This window comes from Anser cygnoides, chromosome Z, assembly GCF_040182565.1.
Source record: "Anser cygnoides isolate HZ-2024a breed goose chromosome Z, Taihu_goose_T2T_genome, whole genome shotgun sequence".
Lineage (NCBI taxonomy): Eukaryota > Metazoa > Chordata > Aves > Anseriformes > Anatidae > Anser > Anser cygnoides.
This window is the reverse complement of record NC_089912.1, coordinates 10,191,885-10,212,812: the sequence shown is the minus strand read 5'-3', so window position 1 is coordinate 10,212,812 and position 20,928 is coordinate 10,191,885. Positions and strand designations below refer to the sequence as shown.

Genomic DNA, 20,928 nt, shown 5'->3' with positions numbered 1-20,928 from the left:
GATGGACCTGCCAGTCAGGAAAACTAACAGTGACATACAGAAAGCAGAGACAATGGAGTTTTAATAGAAGCATTGTTTATTTTGTAGAAAGTTTGCTTGCAAATATCTTTAGAAAAAACTCCTAGATTTAAAACAAAAACACCCTGCATCCAGACATACTGCTTTTGCAATATCCAGTCTGGCTATTCACAACTCCTCAGAACTGAGAGGAAGTGTTTTTCCTTCTCTCTTCAAATGTAATGCCTTCTCACTAAGACATTGATACCTGTTATAGTTAGAAAATCTGCTTGGTCTTCCGGTGTAAGAAAGACCTATCAATTCATGCTTTATGTTCTGCCTGGAATCATGCTTATGTTGGATATGCTTTGGAAACAGAGGTAGTTTTTTGTTTAATTGAATAATTTTCCCTGCATTTTGAGTCCTGCTGTCTGTCCTGTCAAGCAAGAGTCCTCTTGTGCAAACAATAGCTGCTGCATTGAAAAATAGTCTCAGAACTATTGGGAATGAACCAACACCCGGGAAAACCTGTATTGTTTATTTCAGAAATTGTCAGCCTGATTTTTTTGAATGTAAGAACAATCTCAAGGCTGTGTTTCAAGGAGTTTATGCTAGCCTTGAACCTTTGAACTTACATAGCCTGAGATACGGCAGCTCAGCTCCACTCTCTTAATGCAAAAGAGAAGTAAAAGATTTGTGTGTTTGAAACTGCATTTGTAGTCAAAATGGTATTTGTAGCCCAAACCGTGGAACAAAACCACATTAATAACTAACCACCCATTTTTGTTCCAAGGGCAAAGTATAATTCTCTGGCTTGTCATTTTTTATAAAACGTGTAGCAAAGAAAACTTTAATAAAAAACTATATATACACTTTTTAGAGTTCAGGAGCAGCAGAGAGCATGCTTGTCCGAGCTGTCACAGTGTCACGGTGGGTGCTAAGTACCTGAATGACTCGGAAGCTCCCAGATGGCTCAGTGAGAAGACCCACCTCTGTTTTAAAGGTGAATTGAGCACTTAAGGTAGTAACTCCAGAAGGACCAGAAACCTCTGTTAGCCTGTTCCTTACAGAAGGGGTCTCTTTCCTGACAGGTTTATCAGGAACTCCGTCACTGGCAAGGCAAAGCTGTAGCCCCTCTAAATGTTGTTTGCAAATGATTCTCCTAGCCAACTTCCCATGGCTCTTTTGCCCTGAAAATTGTTTCCTAATTTAGAAGGGATGCCTCAAGTTCATGTTCTCAATTTTCAGATATGAGGCTCAGTGAAATTATTGACTTCTGGAGCACAGATTATGTACTACTGGGAGAAAAAAAAATAAATTTAATTAAATTAAAAAAAAAAGGAAAATAACGTGAAGACAAACAGATTAATCATTTCTCACATCAAAACATTTATTAACTCCATATAGTCAGTTGGTTTCTTTTCTAACATTCCTTTCTTCCTTTTCCTTCCCTCCTTTTTCCTTTCCCTATCCCACTTACTGTACCTTACTGTGAGATTTTCACTGTGATAACAAGTGGGCCCTCACAAAAAGAACAGGGCATTGTTCTGGATTTGTACAGTACAAAGATAAAAAAAGAGTGAAGACAAAGCACAGCACACTGAAACATTCACAGCTGAAGGAGCATAAGCAAACAACTTGTATTTGCAGGTGCAGGCACTTAGTGGAATAAATAGACAGTGACACTCAAATCCTGCCATCAAATCCTGCCATGTTACAGAGAAGCCTGAGAACAGGTTTGCACACCTGCCGCTGGTGGTTCTGTGTGACCGCTTTGATATCTTCGGGGTTTTCAGTGCATAAAGATTAATGGCTTAGTTCTGCCTGTGCAATTTTTCCTTCGTCTTCTGACAGAAGAAATGTTTTGCCGTTGGAATGACATGAAATCCACAAGCAACCCTTACTCCCGTCTGATTTCCAAAGATGTCATCAAAGTGTCCCAGCTGATCTACTGAGACAGCAAAGTTCACGTGCCTGAGCATGCACTGCTCAGGACGGTGAGGACGTTCCTCACTGGCTAGCTTGCATTATGCACGTGTTTTGTGTGCTCAGCACCCATCGTGGACTGACAGCTGGAGGTCTGCAAATATTTTCTTTAGTTTCATCTCCCAGGAGCCGTATGCCTTTCCAGCCTGCAATGAGACTTGTTAAAAGCTAAAGGTTTAACTCACCCAGGAGAGACTGGGGGAAGTAAAATTCAAAGTAGAGCTCTTCCTTCACCAAAAACAAAGAAAAAAACAACACTCAACACAAACAACCCCATCAAAACTCTGTGAAAATATTGTACTTGGTTCATTCTGAAGCTAGGAAAATGGTTTCAAATATAGTTCAACCAAACTCCACCAGTAAATGAATTTGATTCAAAGCTCACTGAAGTCCGGGTGTGTTATTTTCAGACAGAAACATTTAAGTGACAGTTTTGAGCTTAAATGAGATTTCTGCCATCCCCACAGTTTTATATTTAACTGTGCTCACAGCTGGGGTACAAAGTACCCATCCCGAATGCCCAACAACCACAGTAAGTTAGTGGGTTGGTGGAAGAGTGGCACCCTGATCTATTGTGGTACTGTTGCTTGGTTTTAGGAGCAGCTAGCTTTGCTGCTTATAGACATTTTGTTTGTTGCCAGTAACAGTGAACAAACCATTTAAGCAGAGCTGTGAACTGTAGTTCCAAATTGAAATAAAGGATCCTGCACCGTGGCAGCTGATGTAATCTCCCCTTTGACTTTGTGCTGATAGGAAGTCAAGGTAAATTCATGTTGAATGTCTAAGTCCAATCAGCAACTGATAAGGCCTCTTTTAATGACCTGGATCCACTACAGCTAGCAGTGATACCAAGCAACATGTTAGTCACCCTGTATTATTTATAACATCTGGAAATGTATCCATGAGAGTGTGCATTTGTGACTAATGGCTGTCGTTACGTTTTCCTATTCCTACCCTCAGAGCTGACCTTTAACAAAGAAGCAGAGACTTAAGCTTTTAGGAGCCTCTGTTCCAAGAAAAAGGAGTGGGAATGGTGGAGGTACGGACAGGATCTGTAGGGTGAGACAGTAAGAAATAGAGGCTTAGTGAAATTTGTGGAATCTACATGAAATTTCAGGGAAAGTTCTCGTTATAACCACGGTAGCTCTGAAAGGTCTGCTCAAAAACACAGCTTTGAAGCAGAAAGGTCACACATCAGACCTTAGTGAGGATGGACAAATAAAGGCTCTTCCTCCTCGCTAGGCTGAATTTGAAACATTCATTTTGTCCAGCATTGTTGTTGCCCTAAGTTGAAGATTTTTGTCACCAGTGGAGAGTATGCTGTATAGCTGTTTATATTGTTGTGAGAGCTTTTTGCTAAGAATGGTGGAGAGCAGATCATCCACACCTTCAGCTGAAAGCCTCTACTTCCTTCCCCACGGCGTACGGTGATTAGTTCAAAGTATATATTAAACAAGGTCCCCATGTACATGATTTTTTTTTTTTTTTTTTCTGTGCAATAGAGGTGTTCTTTGGCCACTTGGAGACACTTGATGTTTGTCGTGAGTGGCACAGCATCTGAGCTTGCACGGCATCTCTCAGCCCAGAGGCAAGGCTCTCAGGGCTTTGTGTCACGAAAGGCGTGAATCCATCACAGCAGTTTGGGGTTGTCATTTAGCCGAAGGCTGGAATACATTCCCACGTGCCGGACCAGATTGGGTTCCACCACGTAGGCATTCTCCCCCTTAGCGTGCAGCAGCGAGTAGAGGGCGATGTCCTTCGCAAAACCCTGTCGGCAGTGCAGCCCCTTCAGGTAACCTAAGGCACGTTGGGCAGAAGGAGCAGAGAAGAGCATGGCAGGCGTGCAGCACTCAGTGACCGGCACGACGTTATACAGCGTGGGGGCCAGCCGACGCAGCTCCAGCAAGTAGTGCCGTCCCACCAGCTCTGACAAAGCCATGCTGTACAAAGCAAAGAACAAGATGATGGGCCAGCTCAGGCCTGGGCGACCAGTTGCCCAAGAGTACCCACAGTTCAGCACAGGCCCCAGAAACATGCCCAAGCCCAGCCACTCGAGGATTCGCATGGGCTCGGGGTTGACATAGTGCTGAAGCCTCTCAGGATGGTAAAGCTTGAAGTAGAGTGCATCTCTGAGGTACGGTTTGGAGAATCGGGCCAACAAGAGGTGCTGCAAGACAGGGAATATCTCGTCTTCTGGCACAGCGTCATCTTCCACTACCAGGACATATTCTGGGTTATATGCCAAGAGCGACTGCTCAAGGCAGAAAACGTAGTCCTGCTTCTCCTTCTCAAACTGGTTCAATCCAGGGTCAGGGTCCTCCCCAGTTTTGTCACGACTGACCATCGGAAAGAAGCTGCTCAGCAGCCTGACGTCCTGGTGGTGGCTGGGGTCTGACTCCACGTTACAGAGGAGGACACGGTGGCTCTGGCAGCGTGCACCACATTGCTGGAGGAGGTGGTGGAAGCGGGAGGCCACCTGCAAGACGTAGTGGAAATCATTCCTCCTCTGCACAGTGATAATGGTGACCAGCAACAAGGGCCGGAAGGTCTCGCTGCCAGAGGTCTTGGAGATGTTTGGTATCTGCAGCTTCTCAAAGTAATGGAGGGCAGCCTGGCCCTCCTGCTGGTTCTGCTTCAGGAACTCCTGGCTCATGGGATTCAGATGCCAGCGCCGCAAATAAAAATAGGAGTGGAGGAGCCGGTGGCAAATCAAAGGAGCCAGCACACCGAATGTCACTACAGTCAGTGTGAGGAGGTGGACGAAAGGACTGGACCAACGGCACCACCTCCCATAGAGCTGCCAGGCGTGGTGTAACATCACTGCTGCAGAAGGGGGGCACTCCTGCTCTATTCATGCCCTCTCTCCTTCACTTCCTCGGCCTCTTCTCTGGATTGCAAGACATCACTGCAGCAGGGGCTGCCAAAGTTTTTCTTCCTAGAGAGGAAGAAAAAAGGTGGTTAGTGAAATAGGAACAGTCAGAGTGGGAAGACCATGATTCAAGAAAATGGAAAGCTGAGGCTAGTCACCAAGTAGGCTAAAAGAAAAGGCTGCTGGGGAGTCCTTTGTGGTGGGGGCATCACAGAATTGTTGCAGGAGGCCAAGGAAAGATGAGCCAAACTTGGTTACCTGCAAAGTGCCCCACGGCCTTTTCAGCACGTAGAAACTCCGACCTGAGTTAGCCAAGGTAGGACTTTGCTGTTTGTAACTGTGTTTGAAATGTATAACAAACAGGCAACAGGGGTGCAGGAGGTTTGGACAAAGAAATCCTTTTCTGTTAAAGACAGAGACCTTCATGTTAAAAGCAGAGATACCGTTCTTTGGTCACAGTGACACAGTAAAATCTGGGTCGTAGCCAAGAACCAAAGCCAGATCTCTGGTATCTCCGCCTAGCACATATTTGAAAGACAAACTTTTACCTCTGTGGAGTGACACATGCTTCCCTTCTGTCGCTCACACACTTCCAAAAGCGTGCATGTGTTTATGCTTTACTCCACAGAGTGTGATGTTAGATAACAAACATACCAATTTACTTCACTACAGGCATGTGTACACTAGGTGTAATGTGTCTCAAATGTCTCCTCCTCCCTAGACACTGTGAAATACACGGTAGCAGCAGGATTAACAACTTGCAATTAAGCCAGTTACTCATATTTATAACTTAAAAGCTTATGCCTTTCATTTGAATCTGCAGCATTTATATATGTTTATATGCACATATGCGCACACACTTCAAGCAAGCACCCACCTTCACAGAAATGAGATTTTGCCATTTCGGCTTTTCTGTTCTTCTTCTCTGGGCTGCTATGGACAACTTACTGCCAGGCTTACACAAAACTGTGACATTTAGGCTGTTCATATAAATTATCCTGTGCCAGTAATTTCCCTTTTTAGGAAAAAAAGGGAAATTTTGCCTTTCCTTTTTACTTTCCACTCCCTCCCCTTATGAAATGAGTTATTCATGCCCCCCAGCTGACTGACTCCGTACCCCGCTCAGTGGAGAGTTTCTCCCATTTTTAACCTTCTGCCTTCACGAAGTTCTAACCATTAAATGGTGCTCCCAGACCAAAATGTTACCCATTTTCCTTCTATCCTGTTTTCTGAAACATCCTGAGGAATGATGTGTGGATGGAAAGAAATCAGTGCCATGACATTTCTACTCTATCTCAGAAGAAAGGGCCACTACACAGAATCATAGAATCATAGAATATCCCGAGTTGGAAGGGACCCATAAGGATCATCGAGTCCAACTCTTGGCACCACACAGGTTTATCCAAAAATTCAGACCATGTGACTAAGTGCACAGTCCAAATGCTTCTCAAAGTAGGAATGACTCAGAACAGTAAACCGTGTTTGAATCTGGGACTACTTCAGAACTGCTTTCATTACTGGAGTCACAGATTTGGCATATTTACTATTAAGAGAAGTACTTCCTATTGCTGTGTGGCAATCTGGTGATCTTATATCAAAGGCCTTTTACTAAGATTAATGGATAATATAAGAGATTTACTACAAATCTTTGTCACAGACCAGGTCCTTCATACTGTGACACTTCAAATAGTCCACGAATAGATTGTGACATCAGTGTTGTGCTATCTCATGAGTCATGGAAACACAAGATTTCAAAGATTAATGTAAGTAAAGATAACAAATAACAAATCTGCACATCGATGCACGGGAAACTACAGTTGTGTTCCCATAGGTGGTTTTTTTTTTTGCTTCCTGATTACACAATCCTGTTTCATACACAGTGTATTGTATTGCACCAGTGGACCTTGTAAAGGCCTTAAAGGTGATGGTTGCATTTCAGCCACCAGATCCAAGCCATCGTGATCCACGGTATGCAAACCTGAAATACATCAGATGTAAAAATCTCACATTTAAATTCACTAATGCATCCAAAACCCAGGGCTCTTCCTGTTCTCTTTTTCTGCTAACCAATAGCAAATGCTAAAGAAACACACAACTACAAGTCCCAACTCACACTGGCATACTTTTAAGCCTCCTCGTGATGTAAGCAGTACTGTTGGCACTGTGACTAAGTCAGGCTCCAAATGTGAAAGCGATGACCACAATGGGAAAATACAAAGGAGATGAAGAAGAGCTAAAAGATAGTTTAGTTCCCAGGTGGTAAAGAAACTGACTTTTCATCTGCCAGCTCTGCCGGTGATCTGCGCTATGGGAGCTGTGAGCCTGCGGTGAGCTCTGTAGATTCTGGGATATACGTTCGTGCATTAAAAACCCTCACCCAAGCAGGAACCCTCATTTTTTCTTTTTTTCTCACACAGAAAAGAGGATCTTGCATCCTCCCTGCAGCACTGGGAGCAGCTGCCTGGCAGCTGGTTGAGCTCCACAGACTTCAGCCTCTCCTATGAACCACAGAGCGACTCGCCTGGCGTCCTGCTCCTCCACAGCTGCTCCAGGTGCAGGATCAGTGGCAGCACAGGATGGTGCTGGCCAGGTGCTGGGGGGCTCCCCAAGTCTGCTGCTCCAGCTGGTCCTCCCCCAGCCCTGGGACTCCCCCTGCCCAGCTCCAGGCTCCCGATACAAGGAGGAGCAGGCGGGCACCTTGCTGGGTTGTCCCTATTCACTGGCCTTCCTGAATGAACCTGGCTTTGCTTCGCCTCCACAGTAACGAAATTCACGATCTTGCTAAAGGACTTGCACTGGTTTTGCCACTCGAGGAAAGCAACCATCTAACAGGCACTTGTGCCTCTCCTCCAAACTTCCTCTGCCGCCTAGGCTGTTAGCATGCACATTGGCTGCCATGCCAAATGGCAGCTTACCTCCAGAGGAAAAGGGTGCTTTCACTGGGTAGCAGAATGGCCAAGGAGCCTAACGATGGTCAAGACCATATTAAGACAGGCCGAATACTCTAGTTCATGCAAAAAAAATGTGATGAAAGATTTAGAAAAGAAGAGGGATGCTGCGTTGGCCTCCTCTCCACTTCTTGGCTGTAATACTGGGAACCAGGAGCTCCAGATTGAGAAAACAAACTCTTGCTTTCACAGAGATAACACTTGATCTTACATGCAGGACTTGAGACTGGAGTTTCTCATCAGGCTGTTTTCTAACCACTAGGATGGTTCCAGGTTTACTGAAGATATTCTTTTTTCAGAAGCTGTCAGTACTGTCACTTCCTTTCTTTTCACCATTTTACAGGGTTCGTTCTTTTTCAAGTGGCATTTCAGACAGTAAAATGAAGTGTGAGATGGAAAGAAAGAAATCGGAATGGGGTTTTACAGTGTTTTAAAAACAAACTGCATGACTCACGAATAGTTACTTCACAGCCATGTGAGTGCTTGCAGGGGAAGACATTTTTATACCTGCTCTGTGTGGAACTGAGCAGCTGTGGTAATACAAAGCTTTGTTTTGTTTTTTCTTTATTTAGATCCTGATGATGCAGATTCCCTCCAGGAACACCTGATTTGCATCCAAAATCTACATCCCCATCTTCATTAGCCTCCTGATTACTTGGCTGAATTGTACTGTTCAGGAAAACGTTACCTCTGCATACACCAAGGAAGAGTAGAAAAACGCCCAGTTTCCTCTTTGGGATGCAGAACACTGTCACCTGTTCTAGGGCTTTAAAAGAGAAAGCTGATTTTCTGCCTACTCCAAACTCCTCTTCGAGGTGTCCTAAGGGCAGGTATTCCTGGAACAAAGCCTCCCACGTGTCTCAAAGCTGAGAAATTCTAGGAGGCTCCTGGATTGCTGAGGCAAGAGAGGGCATCTCCGTCCTCTGCTGCCTCCTCTGTGAGATAAGGCCATAATTACTCCCTCATGATTACGTCTTAAATGATCCTCTGCCTAACTGAAGTTCTGATCATTATCAATGGAAAAAAACAGGACTTTTCTAACATAAGGAACAGCTGTAAGAAATCACGTTGTCAGATGCCACGGCGTCCTTGCTGTGTGAAACAGGGACAGTAACGTGTTTGTGGTTCAAGTCCCCACCTTGGCCACTATGGTAGTATAGGCAGCGTCCGTACAAAGCTGTAGCTTTGGCTTTTGTGTTCTTCCCACAGAGGCATCCCCAGCTGAAACCTTTGAGCAAAAAAACGCCTCCCCAGCCTCACTGCACCCTCAGGACCAAGTCTCTCTACCGATTGACTTCCTCTGGCAGAGAGACAAGAGCTTTGTCTTGAGGATGGCATTGTTAGTGCACCAGCAAACAGTCCCGCTTGAATCTGAGGGAAGCTGATTCAAGCTCCACAAAGTCATAAAGAGCCACAGATTCATACACTCACGCTGTCAGCTCACAATGCTGTATGGATACTCGTATCATCTGAAAAGTGAAGTCCGTACCACCAGCTGATCAGTATCACTGGACCAGATGGCCTGCTTTTTTCATCTGCAATTCATCGTGCAACAGTTCTTTCCCTGTTTTCTGACAGTTTTCAGTAAGTCAGTTGCCAGATAATGTTTCTGCAATGTGTTCAGGCTTGCATTGAAAACAGCAGTGTCAAAAGTAGAAGCCAAGTGTTTGCAGATCTGACCATTGTATTTAAATACAAAACTGGGAGCTGGGCTCCCTGGAAAATACAAAGCAACTTGGCCAGAGCTGTGCTACTGAAAACATTCAGCAGAATGCTAATGGAAGGAGCTCAGCAGTTGTTCTTAGTATTTATTAGCAGGTACCAAAAATATCTCTTATGTCTTCTATCAAGCACTGCTTAAGGCAGTTGCCTTTATGTTGTTTGCAGACAAACGTAGAGCATGCTAGTGCCAACAGTTGGCCAGAATGGCTAATAGCCAGTAACAAACCAATTTATAATGAAGCAGCCATTTGCTATGGAAGTCCTTAAAGGTTCTGCTTGCCTTTCTTTCTTTAACACAATGGATGTCAAATAAGCCAGGCTGTTTCATTAAGCTTTCATCTAAAATGCAACTTGCTATGGCAAAGAGCATGCTTACTGGTGATACATGTGACTTCTCTGTTCTCTCTGAAAACTTTTTATTATTTTTTTTTGTCTATGTACTAAAGGCATAACACTGTTTTGGTCTAACATATTAGTGGTAGCTGGAAGAGTAAGAGGGGTGGTTAGGAAGGTGGAAAGGGTTTGGATGTGGTCCTCTGCAGGAGTTACATGGCATGAGAGGCAGAAATCAAGGGCACAGCAGTGTGTTCTGATCTGCCATTCCCCACAACCTGCCAAGGAACAGTAAAACTTCTTTGGTCCAGAAAGCTGGAATTTAAGCATTTTTTATATATATACATATACATATATATATACACATATATATATATATATATACACTGATCTGCAGGCAGTGGTTTGTAACTCTATCCTGTTGGTAAACCTCAGAAACTCTGGAATTCCATCTTGAAGGTATACTTGCTGATAGGCTGGCTGGCTCTTCTCTACTAATTGTAGTTAACTTCACAAGTTGTTCAGAAATCCCTGGAAATAGGAGGACTTCAGTTTAGAAGCTACTGAACTACAAGACAAGGTACGTGGGTATGGCAGCTGGAAAACACTTTCTCCATATTCCTTGAATTAAGATAGTAAAACTGTGGAACATCAGTGAACCAGGCTATGAACTGAATGTATTTTAATTAACTATTTCCCCAGCTTTTCTCTTCCTTCTTAGTTACATTAATTTTCCTTTGCCACACAAAGCTGAAGAGTGCCCATTTTCAACATCTGCCGACTTTCAGCTGGCCACCTCGGTGCTGTGCAGTCACAGGAAAGCAATGTATTCCCCTGTTGCTATTGAGCAGCAAAATCAGTCAGTATTAAGAGCAAGTGGGAGTGAAAAGCAGTCTGGAGAAGCGAGTTCTGCAAAAGAATAGCTTCACACAGAGGTTTGAGGCAAGGGGTTTTGTGAGGAACTGTATTTTAGAAGATGGCACCAAATGTTTATGTGGCTTTAAAAATAATTATGCAATCTGTATCCATCTAAATTTACATTTTCTTCGGTGACAGAGGTAAAACAAAATGAAACAAAACAAACAAACAAACAAAACCCCCACATTGTTACAGAATTTGATAATCTGCATAAAAACTGTTGCATTTTGTCACAGAGATCTGCCTGGCGCCCTCCAAAATCTGAGACATGGCTTTTGGTTTCAGCCCACTCGTGCTTTATCACAAAATTTACATCCCTATTTGTTAAAAAAGAAATGGTATTAAACAAAGGTGCTGCTAATAATGGCACTAGCTATTACCTTTTGCTATCAGTTCTTGGAATCTCAAAGCTAAATATTATTTGAGTCACCAGAGGTGCTACAGGTATTTTTTATTTTAACTCATTGTATGTCACAGTCTTTTATTAAAATGAGACCAGGGCCTCTGCATGCAAGACACTGAACACAAATACAACAAGAGGCGATTTCTACCATAGTGGATCCTCAGCCTACACATATAAAAGGCAGGAGAGAATCTGTTTTTCCCAGAAATGTAAAGAGATCAGTTTGGTTTTGTTGTCACGCACAAATGGTATTTTATATTTTAATCACATTGGTAACCCACACAGGTAAGTTATCTAAGGTAACTATTGAAAAAGCAGCTACTAAATACGGCATTCTGAAGTAACAGCAACTCCATGCAAATGAAAACAACCTGAACAGATCAGCAAGGAGAATTCTCAGTCCTGGAGAAGTCTGTCCAGCAGGAGCTATTACAGAAGGGGCAGGAATGAGATATCCCACCGCAGCCATTGCGGAATAGCTCATCCCCCACAGCTTTTCTGTGCAATTTCTACGTACAGTTGCGCCCCTGGGGCTTGCTAGGAAACCAGCCACATTTCACAGTGCCTGGAAGAGCAACATGCCAGTTAGACGGATAGACAGATCCCCAAGTACCTGGGATTTGGGCAGGGCTGGGGGTGTGGGTGTATGGACACAGACGGGGAAAATAAAAGCAAATGGATGTGGTGGTGGCTGCACCACTCAGAGAACGTTGCAGCTTTACTGTTCTTCATTTATGACTGCAAAGAATAAAAACCCGGTAATAAGGAAATGTGACACTACTTCTGCGAGCAAAGGCCTTTGCTGATAAGGCTGTACGTTTCCTGTTGGGACACATCTGTGTAACAATGAAAATGCAAAACTGTACCAGGTGACTACCACGACATTTTGATTCTGATCGGTGTTTGAAAGCAAAACTGTTTAGTCATTCTGATAAACATCTCTTCTCTTTTTAGGGAGACACCATCTACTAATGTTAAAAATACTACAGCCTTTTCCTCTGTATTCACTTGACACCGAGGGATTCGGCATTTCCCTCCTCCCCTCCCCATGTATGAAACAGGCTGCTTTTCCTGAAAGGCCCGTTAAGTGTGATGTCCCGGTTCTGGAAAGTGCTGTGTCTGATCCCCACAGGAAGAAAATGGGCTAAATACAGAAGCTGGAAAATATTCTGTTATATAATTAGTGCTGCCCTTGTTGGGCTGACCAGAAAGCAGCACATTTCACACGGGCAGGAGGGTAGTTGTTTTTTGTGCTTGCTGAACCTGGTGTGTCTTTATGGCAGCCACTGGGTGTACACGAAGTGGTTTTCTCAGCAGCTGCATGAGAGCAAGCAAGCCTCTGAACCTGCAGTTCACACTGGTGTGACTTCACGTTTTGCTACACCGTCAGCTCGGCTGCACATTTCTTCCAAAACCTATGCATCTAAAAAAGGTGCCAGTGGCTTAGTCTTCCTAGCTGCCCCCCTTTCCTTTAGGGAGAGCTGCCAGGTGGCAGCACAAGGTGACCCGCAAAGCACTGGGATTACAGCAGTTACCCTACTGGGATGGTCACAGCGGATGGGGCGTTGGATAAGCGGAGCAGAGCCCCCCCAGCTCCCTGCCCTCAGCACCAAAACGCACCGACGGCATCCCAGCGCGCCCCGTCCCGACCCCTCCCCGCTCCCGATTTTTGCCCCCAAATAAACTTATGCCGAGGGCTCCTTTAGCTGACACCCACCACAGGAAGGAAGCTGGCTATTTTTTTTTTCTTGTTGTTTCCGTAACACGGTGCCGGTTTTTTGGTGCCCTCCCACTCCTTGCCTGGGGGGGAAGGACGCTTTTCTGGGGGTCTCCGGACACCCCAAGCCCTCCCCGCCGGCCGCGCATCCCCCTGCGCGCTGCCCCAGGGATGCGCGGCACTTGCGCGGGGTGACACCTCCGCGACAACCCCCCCCCCCCGCCTCCAGCAGCAAAAGGCATCGTGACGAGGACCGACCAATTAATTAATTCATTAATTACCCTGCCCCCGCCCGGGGCAGCCGTCCGGCCCCGCTCTCCGCCGCTCCGCTTGTTGCTCACTTCGCTCCCGCAATTTCTTTTTTTTTTCTTTTCCTTTTTTATTTTTTATTTATTTATTTATTCCTTCCTCCCTCTCCTCCTCCCTCTCGGGCAAGTGAGGGTGGGATTAAAGGCATCTGAGCCCAAACATGTGACTGCGCCGGCACAGAGATGCTCGGAAAGAGGGGAAGGACGAGAGAGGGGCGAAGCGAAGCGGCGCAGCAACGCGTGTGAACGGAAAGCCGAAGTGCCCGGGGGAGCTGCCCCGCAGCGGGGGCCCCCTCCTCCTGCTGCTCTCGCAAGAAGCGAGGAAATAAATGTTACCCTGGCCGCTGCCGGAGCTGCGTCGTCCTCTGCGGCTGCCCAAAACCTGCCCGGAGCCCTGCCCCGGGGAGCCGGGTGGGGAGCTCGGACCCCGAGACCCCGCCTCTGCGGCACGGCCGCCGCCCGTGCGGCGCAGCACGGGTCCCTTTCTCGCTTCCTCCTCGTTCTTCGAGCCTCCGGCCCCTCGGCCAGGCTTTTGGCCGAGTCAGGCTGCCTGGCTTCGAGGGAGAGGGGAGAAAAAAGAAGAAAAAAAAAAAATGGATAGGAGAGGAGGCAGCATGGCATCGCTTCCCGCTTCCCTCTGCGGTCCCGTTGTGCGCAGCCTTCACGTCGTGCCCGTGATGCTGGAAATAGCTGCAGACACCCCAAACGTGCCACCGAGGAAGTTTTCTGTCCTTCACTGTCACATTGGCTCCTTAGTTAAGCACAGCTTGCATTTTGCTGGAGCTCAGTCCTCTGGTCAGATGCTTCTAGCGCGATGTACTTTTTTGTTAGTTTTATTTAATTAATCAGCTTATTTCGTTCCCCCTAATAAGCAGTTTGGTTAGGGGTGCCTATGGGCCTCGCTTCAAATGGCTGGCAAAAGCTGAAAGGCTTTTTATTGTGGAGACCATGTGGGTGAAGGGGCAAAAAGCCAAAGGTGCAGTAATGCTCGTACTACGAGCATCGTAGCATCAGGCTTTGGTTGCTCTAGTGACTTGCTCTGCCAGCGAAATGTGAGGCACTTGCCCAGATGCATGTTAATACGTGAAATAGCAAGGAAGGACAATAGAAGACATTTTTCAGATTGTTTTCCCAAATCCTTCTTTTATCCCCACCTCTTTCTTTGCCTGCCACTCTTTAATGACAGTGATTCATACTTCACCTTCCACTTAGATGTCATCAGGCCTCCAACTGTTGGTGCACTGGAAACATGACAGATCCTAGCACAGAACAGAGGCAAAAGGGCACGCGAGAGTAGGAGGGTGAGAAAGAGAGTTATACATCCCTGGGAAGACCATTAATGTGCTCTTAGCAGGACGAGAACTGCAGAATTTGTGAGAAACAAAAAAATATTTATTCCTTCCTGTGACAGCATGTGTGTGGGAGAGCTATTGAGTGACATCAGCAGAAACACATGTCACATTGCACCCAGTATTACATTTCAGATGGGGTTTCAGCTAGCAGAACAATTTGGCAGTAGCAAATTAACAGGAACGGGCCACAAGGCCTTTTCTTCAGGGATAAATGTTTAGGTAATTTTATTTGTGTGTGGAGCCTTTCTTTATAGTCTTCTCTGCTGCTAGCTTGCTCAGTTGCCTGCTTTTGGGGAAAAAAAAAATCCACCCTTAAAGGCTTATTCTTGTAAAACAGCTCCTGCTAGATCTGAAAGACTGAAGGAGAAAAGTCACCAGTAATTTTGGGTCAGTAGCATGTTCTAATGAAGTCTGTCATCTCTGACTGCTCATCCTTTTCATAGTGTTGTCTGTCCCCTGATGCCTGCTAGCATAAGGGAGAGTGGTCTGGCTGAAAAATAAACCTTTTGTTCTGGTGGATTATTTGTTACCTGTATCTTTTTCTCGTCAGCCCACCCTGCCAAATGATTATGTCAGCACGACATGGAGGGGCCCGGAGAGCAGAAATGAACCTCTGGGGACGTGAACGCTCCCACAGTAACCTAAATGCAACCTGAAATGCGCACAAATAGTTACTTCTGAAACTACTCATCTTCTGCAACAACAGGACAATCCTTCAAGTTTTAATTGGCAAAAAGGCCTACAGTGAGAATTGTCTTGGAGCAGGGAAGCCATGCAGATACAAGTATTTTCTGTTGCCAGAGGAGTCTTCTCTGTGCCATCCAGCTGGCCACTGTAACGGCTCTCACAGCACCAAGCATTTGTGCAAGGGAATTGAATTATTATTTTATTTGGTTTGCTTGAGATCAGGTACAGCTCTTGCTTTTTATAGAATGTGCAGAAAAAGAGCAGAAATTCATGGCCTTGGGGGTAGCTGAACTGAGAACCCTGGTTTATGATGGATGTGTCATTTGTGGCCTGTGCATCACTTTCAGAAATGCCCTTAGCTCCTGTCTCATGTTCCTTGTCCCCCCTGAGCTTGCATTCTTTAGCTTTCCTCCCACACAGCAAGCCCTGCTTTTTCATGTTTCTGCCATAGGCAACAGTGTGTGTGTGCGTGTATGCACACTTAGCTCCAGTTGATTTTGAGCTTCATGTGCTGATTATCCGTACAGGCACCTCTTCAGGGTATTCTGAAGGCTTTTGTTCAGCAGGGCAGAGATGTGGGTCTGCGTGAGGTATAAAGCAGCAAACTTCCATGTGAAACTTACCTCCTTCAGCCAGCTGCAATGAAATTCGACAAATGTATTCAAAATGTATTATGGTCAGGGAGATAGCTGTGAAAAGACAAGAAAAAGAGAGATGGACCAGATGGACAGAGAGAGAGGAAGGAAGGGAAGCAGGGAGAAAAGGAGGGAGGAAAAGAAGCAGGGAAGGAAGGAATAGAGAGAGAGAGAGAAAGAGAGAGAGAGATTTTGTAAGCCTAATGTCGTCAGGAAAAATCCAAAGAAGGAATGAATGGTATGTTTAGCACTACACGTTGTACCAGTATGTGTATAACCTGGTCAGTTGTAAAGGTTGTGAACGTCTTCAGTGTGGTGACTGTTATTCATTTACATTTAGTTAGCAGATGATAATAATTATCCAGCTATTCCCGTACCTTCACAATAGGTATCTTCTTGTACATATCTGCTGCTTGCTTCTAAAGCTAACTCTTTAAATCATTTTCTTCTTTGCCTCTTACTTAAAGAAAAAAAATAATCACAAAGTAAATCAATAAATATTTCCTACTTACAATCTGCTTTGTAGGAAGCAGCAAACATTTTTGATCACTGTTTTCAATAGAAATACAGTATTGATGAAAACCAAATTACATACAGTGGCTTTCTCTGTTTTCCTTTTAGACCCACTATTGATCACTGGGGACAAAAAGAATTCAAAGTCCTTTGTTGTATACTGGAGGCAGCAAGCTCACATTGTCCAGGCTATTGTGTTTGACTTTAGACAACAATAGTGAGATGAAATACAGCTCCAAAGCAGATGAATTCATGCTGGCTTAGCTGTCTAGGGTACATTAACGTTCTCTGAAAGGGCTGGAATCTTCTGATCTTCTTTTCACCATGGTCTGTACATTTGGTTACCTACTTAGGACTCAGCGCACTTCGAGTACATCCCAAGCCTTCACTCTGTGCAGCCTTTTATAAATAAGTGCATTTCAGACTTTTCAGGCTTATTTCTATAACTAACTCATCTTGAAGATATACTATAATACACCATTAGTGTAAGCTCTTGTACCTACACTGTACACATCTGAAGATGACACAAACACAATTATTGCCAAATGTAACCCATTTCTTTTTAGAGGCTACTGCATATCACACACACACACACAGAGCTCTTCTATTCTTCCTTTGCTTCTCTGATCAAATCATTAGGTGGGGCTGTTTATAGCAAAAATATATATATATATATTGACATAAGCTAACGTGTTAAATGATGGCAGAATTTCAGAAGGACTACAGGTGTGATCACACTTAGAGATATGGATCTTATCAGCTTAAGTGTGATGCTCTAGTGATCCAACTTCCTAGCTATCTTGCTCCAACATTCTGACTCTTGCAGTCCACAACTGAGTATTTCAAAAGACAGGGACAAAGGTTTTAACTTGGAATTGGAACCACGCAGCTCTCCAAGCTGTCTGTTAGAACACACTGCCTTTCATTTACTTGCTGTGCATTGTAACACAGGAGAACAGTCTGGAACAGTGTTACCCTTCATAATGCAAAAAGAGAGAATGGGGTGAAGTGGCAAGACACAAGATTTCCAAACTGAGGATCAGATGGGAATTGTCTCACATAGACTTCTGGAAAGATTTTAATTTTCCCTTGCAAACTGGAATCAAGTTTTTTTGAATGGTCGCTGGGCATATTTCACTAACAAATTCTATGCCTGTGTGAGAAAGCACTGAGCACAAGTTATATATATATATATATATATGTATTCATGGCAAATGTTTAGGTTTGCACTTCTAGAACCAAAGGTCTGCTGTAGGGGTGAGATAAACTGCATGTGTAACTGGAAAATTTGTGTAACACTGACACACAGATTTAACTACATAAGGACTCTGAGGCAAATTGTATTGAAATATGGCTACTTTTGAACTGAGTCAAATCTCTAAGGGACAGCATTATTTGAAATGTAAGCAGTTTTATTTCAGTTTAGCTGAAAGGTTTTTAGAAGTGAAAGCAGCAAAGTAAAATTTAAGCGTTTTCCATTCTAAATGATAGTGTCTGTACAGGATGAAGCACAGAGAGTAAAAAGTTCAAATTTATCTCATATTTTTAATTAATTCATATTGATTTTCTTGAATGTTTAAGTTTAGACATGTCCTGGGAACCCAACTACGGCACTGGCCGTACTTGAAAAGGGACATAAAAGTCCATGAATGACACATGAATAACTCATCTAGACTAAGAAGGTTAACATGTTAACTAGAGCTCCATTTGCTTGTATAAAGCTATGACTGATTTTTCTAGAGCTTATTCTGTAAATTTATCTGCTGATGAGTATTTTCAGATAAATCTTATTTTCTTTTCCCAATTTCACAAGGCAACAGTATAGAACTCACCAAGCTATAAATCAATTTCTGAACAGCAGCTCTTTAAAATTTAAGCACATCTGTTAGTATGGATAGTACACCTAAGTTTATTTTGAGGAAACTGTTCACAGCACTGTTTCCCAACTCATATTCACATAGGATCCTTTCACACACAGACAGAAAATTAAGGGGGTATGCTGGCCAGCAACAAGAATAGAAAGAAAACACACTCCTGTTCCATTTGCTGGGCCTTTTTTCTCTCTCACTATCACTACTGCAACCAGGCAGTGAGACAGCAAGGCAATAGCTAGTAATCTCTGTCAAGTCTGCTCAGCCTGCGTTACTGACTGGAGATTCTCATTACTTATTTCTTCAGATTGCCTGCCAGGATGCTTTGGGTGGAGAGGGAGAGCAATGTGCACTTCTCCTCCAACTTTTAATTGAGCTGATTCCAGCATTTATCTCCTTGTAGCTCCAGGGTTGTCCGGTACTTCAGGCACCGCCAGTGAGTGGCATGAGCAAGCAGTGTTAGTGTTACTATTGGCGATCGTATTTATGACTTACTGAGCAGTGTAGAAGCTACTGCTGTAACTATATAGTTAGATCGTATGGAGAACTCATGTCTGGAAAATACACAGAGGGCCATCCTTGTGAGTAACTAAACAGGAGCAGGAAGTAAGTAAGGCATGTTTCACAGACCTCAGTATTTCACAAATACAACCACCTAATCACCTCCTGTATTCATACCTGTATTCTCCACTTAGGCTGTAGCACCAAGTGCTTCTCTACAGGAGGGAGACAATTAGGGAAGTAAAATGTCTGCAAGACAAAAGTAAGAAATTCTGTGCGGAGTATAATTACATTTCTGTCCAAATCAGTTCTAGTTAGCTGAAAATGGACTTTTATTCCTTAATCAAGGTAAAATATCATTTGTATATCCCGTCCCAGATGCATCATAATTCTAGTGTTAGAGCTGTATTCTGTAGAACAAACTTAGATAAATTGTAATTAACAACTTTTTTTTTTTAAAGTAAAAATTCTTATTGTAGTAAAGCGAGAACCCACTTAGTAAGTCCAAGTGCATTGACTACCAACTTGCAGTTGTGTTAACTTTCTCTGTTCAGCTTTTCTAAGAAAATTGTAGCATCTTAAATTATATAAACAGTAATTGTTGCATACATCAAGGATGCTGTACAGTGGTACATTTTTGTGTGATCTGATGCACATTCTGCATTGGATGGATATCAGGTACAGTACCCATGATGTTATTAAATACACTTCTACTGCTGTCCCTAAAAATGTAAACCCAGCACAGCACACTGCATCATTACCTTTTCATTTCATTTCATGCCCACAGCAACAATGTTAGTTGCTTGTCAACATTTGTGAGAGAAAAACAAAAAATGTCCTATTTTTAAAGCACATCCTTAAAGAGATGCAACAAGATAGGATGCTGGAACAATTTTGATCAAGGACTGAATGAAGCTTTGTGCTTTAAATGTCATATTTAAAACATAAGATGGTAATTTTCTTATTGTTTATCACACTTTGGTAGCATGAAAGTAGCTGTTACACAAATCAGCCAATCAGAAAGGGATGCCTTTTAATGCGCTGATGTTTCTATTTCTGCTTCAAAATCTAATGATCAAAATAGCAGAATAAGATGGAATAATCTTGGAGTGTAATCAGTGTATGAGGAAATGAGCAGCTGCTGGTGAGATCTGCCTAAGCCCCACATCCCATTTATTTATTGATTGCAGTTTTTTTCCAAGGAAAGAACTACATTTCATTTGAAACCTAAGATCTGCACAAACATAAGACAGGATCTGGCACTTCTATTTGGAAGTATGTCCCAATGCTGTTCATGTTCCTCTTTTTTTTTTTTTTTTTCTTTTCCTTGTTGAGACTTCCCTTACTTTTCCGGAGCACATGTGACCCAAACTAGTAGGCTCTGAGCCTACTAGCACACATGTAAACCACCACAGGACACACTAAGGGTTGTGCTTTGTACCCTCTATTTGTTAGAATTGTTAGGGTTAGAATTGTTAGGGTTGTTATGAAGTAACTGCTGGGCTTCCAGTTTACAACCTAGCAGATGAAAAGCTGATGTGTGCTGACGCAAAAAGAAACTTCTTCCACATAATGGTTTATGCCATGGGTGTTGCTCGATTTAAATTTGGCTTCTGGTTAGCTCTTTTAGGGCAGTTAATCTCTTTCACAGTAGTTGCTTAAAATGACATCTTTCTTGCTTATTATTTTACCGATCTATCTACTGCCTGTCTAGACACATCTCAGTAAAGTTTGAATAATTCACAACACTTTGTCTCAGCATCTTGGCTGGTTGAAGCAGAAGTATTTTAAGTCGATTTCTAAGACTTTCATACCAAATTTTGGTATACACTACTCCTATTGCAATTTGAGGGAGAGCCAGCATTGGGGCTTTTGTGGGTCCTTTTGATTTGGAACAGAGATTAACTGGCATCAGGTTTGAGTATCCTCAGCACAACTGTGGGCACAAGACTGCAGCTCTTGCTTATGTAGGGATAATCAGTCACTCTGGGAGTCCTTTTGTGGTCACAGCCTTAGCACACTGGCACTAGGAGCTCAGAATTGCCCTCTGTAGGCTGTTCCTTACACAGTGTTATTTATTCAGTTAATCTCTGGGTTTCTGGCATGTTTCTTCATATCGGTCTCCCCCTCTGCTCATATAAACACAAGTGCACACCCTTTCCAAGAAA

General features: G+C 43.7%; 1 protein-coding gene across 2 annotated transcripts; it reads right to left on the bottom strand.

The window, feature by feature from the left end:
• Positions 1–1,366: 1,366 nt before the first annotated feature.
• On the bottom strand, positions 1,367–14,038 carry PGAP4 (post-GPI attachment to proteins GalNAc transferase 4). Of its 2 annotated transcripts, none has more exons than XM_013192317.3 (2): positions 13,538–14,038; positions 1,367–4,918 (listed from the first exon to the last, which is right to left on the bottom strand). In XM_013192317.3, the coding sequence occupies exon 2, from the start codon at positions 4,799–4,801 to the stop codon at positions 3,614–3,616; it is 1,188 nt and encodes a 395-aa protein (XP_013047771.3). In that variant the 5' UTR covers positions 4,802–4,918; positions 13,538–14,038; the 3' UTR covers positions 1,367–3,613. The 2 variants fall into 2 exon arrangements, with proteins under 2 accessions (XP_013047771.3, XP_047910314.2); XM_048054357.2 differs by having other exon boundaries at positions 13,175–14,037.
• Positions 14,039–20,928: the final 6,890 nt, after the last annotated feature.

Coding starts and splice junctions, on each gene's coding strand:
- PGAP4 (XM_013192317.3), bottom strand. CDS start 4,801: ATGTTACACCACGCCTGGCAGCTCTATGGGAGGTGGTGCCGTTGGTCC.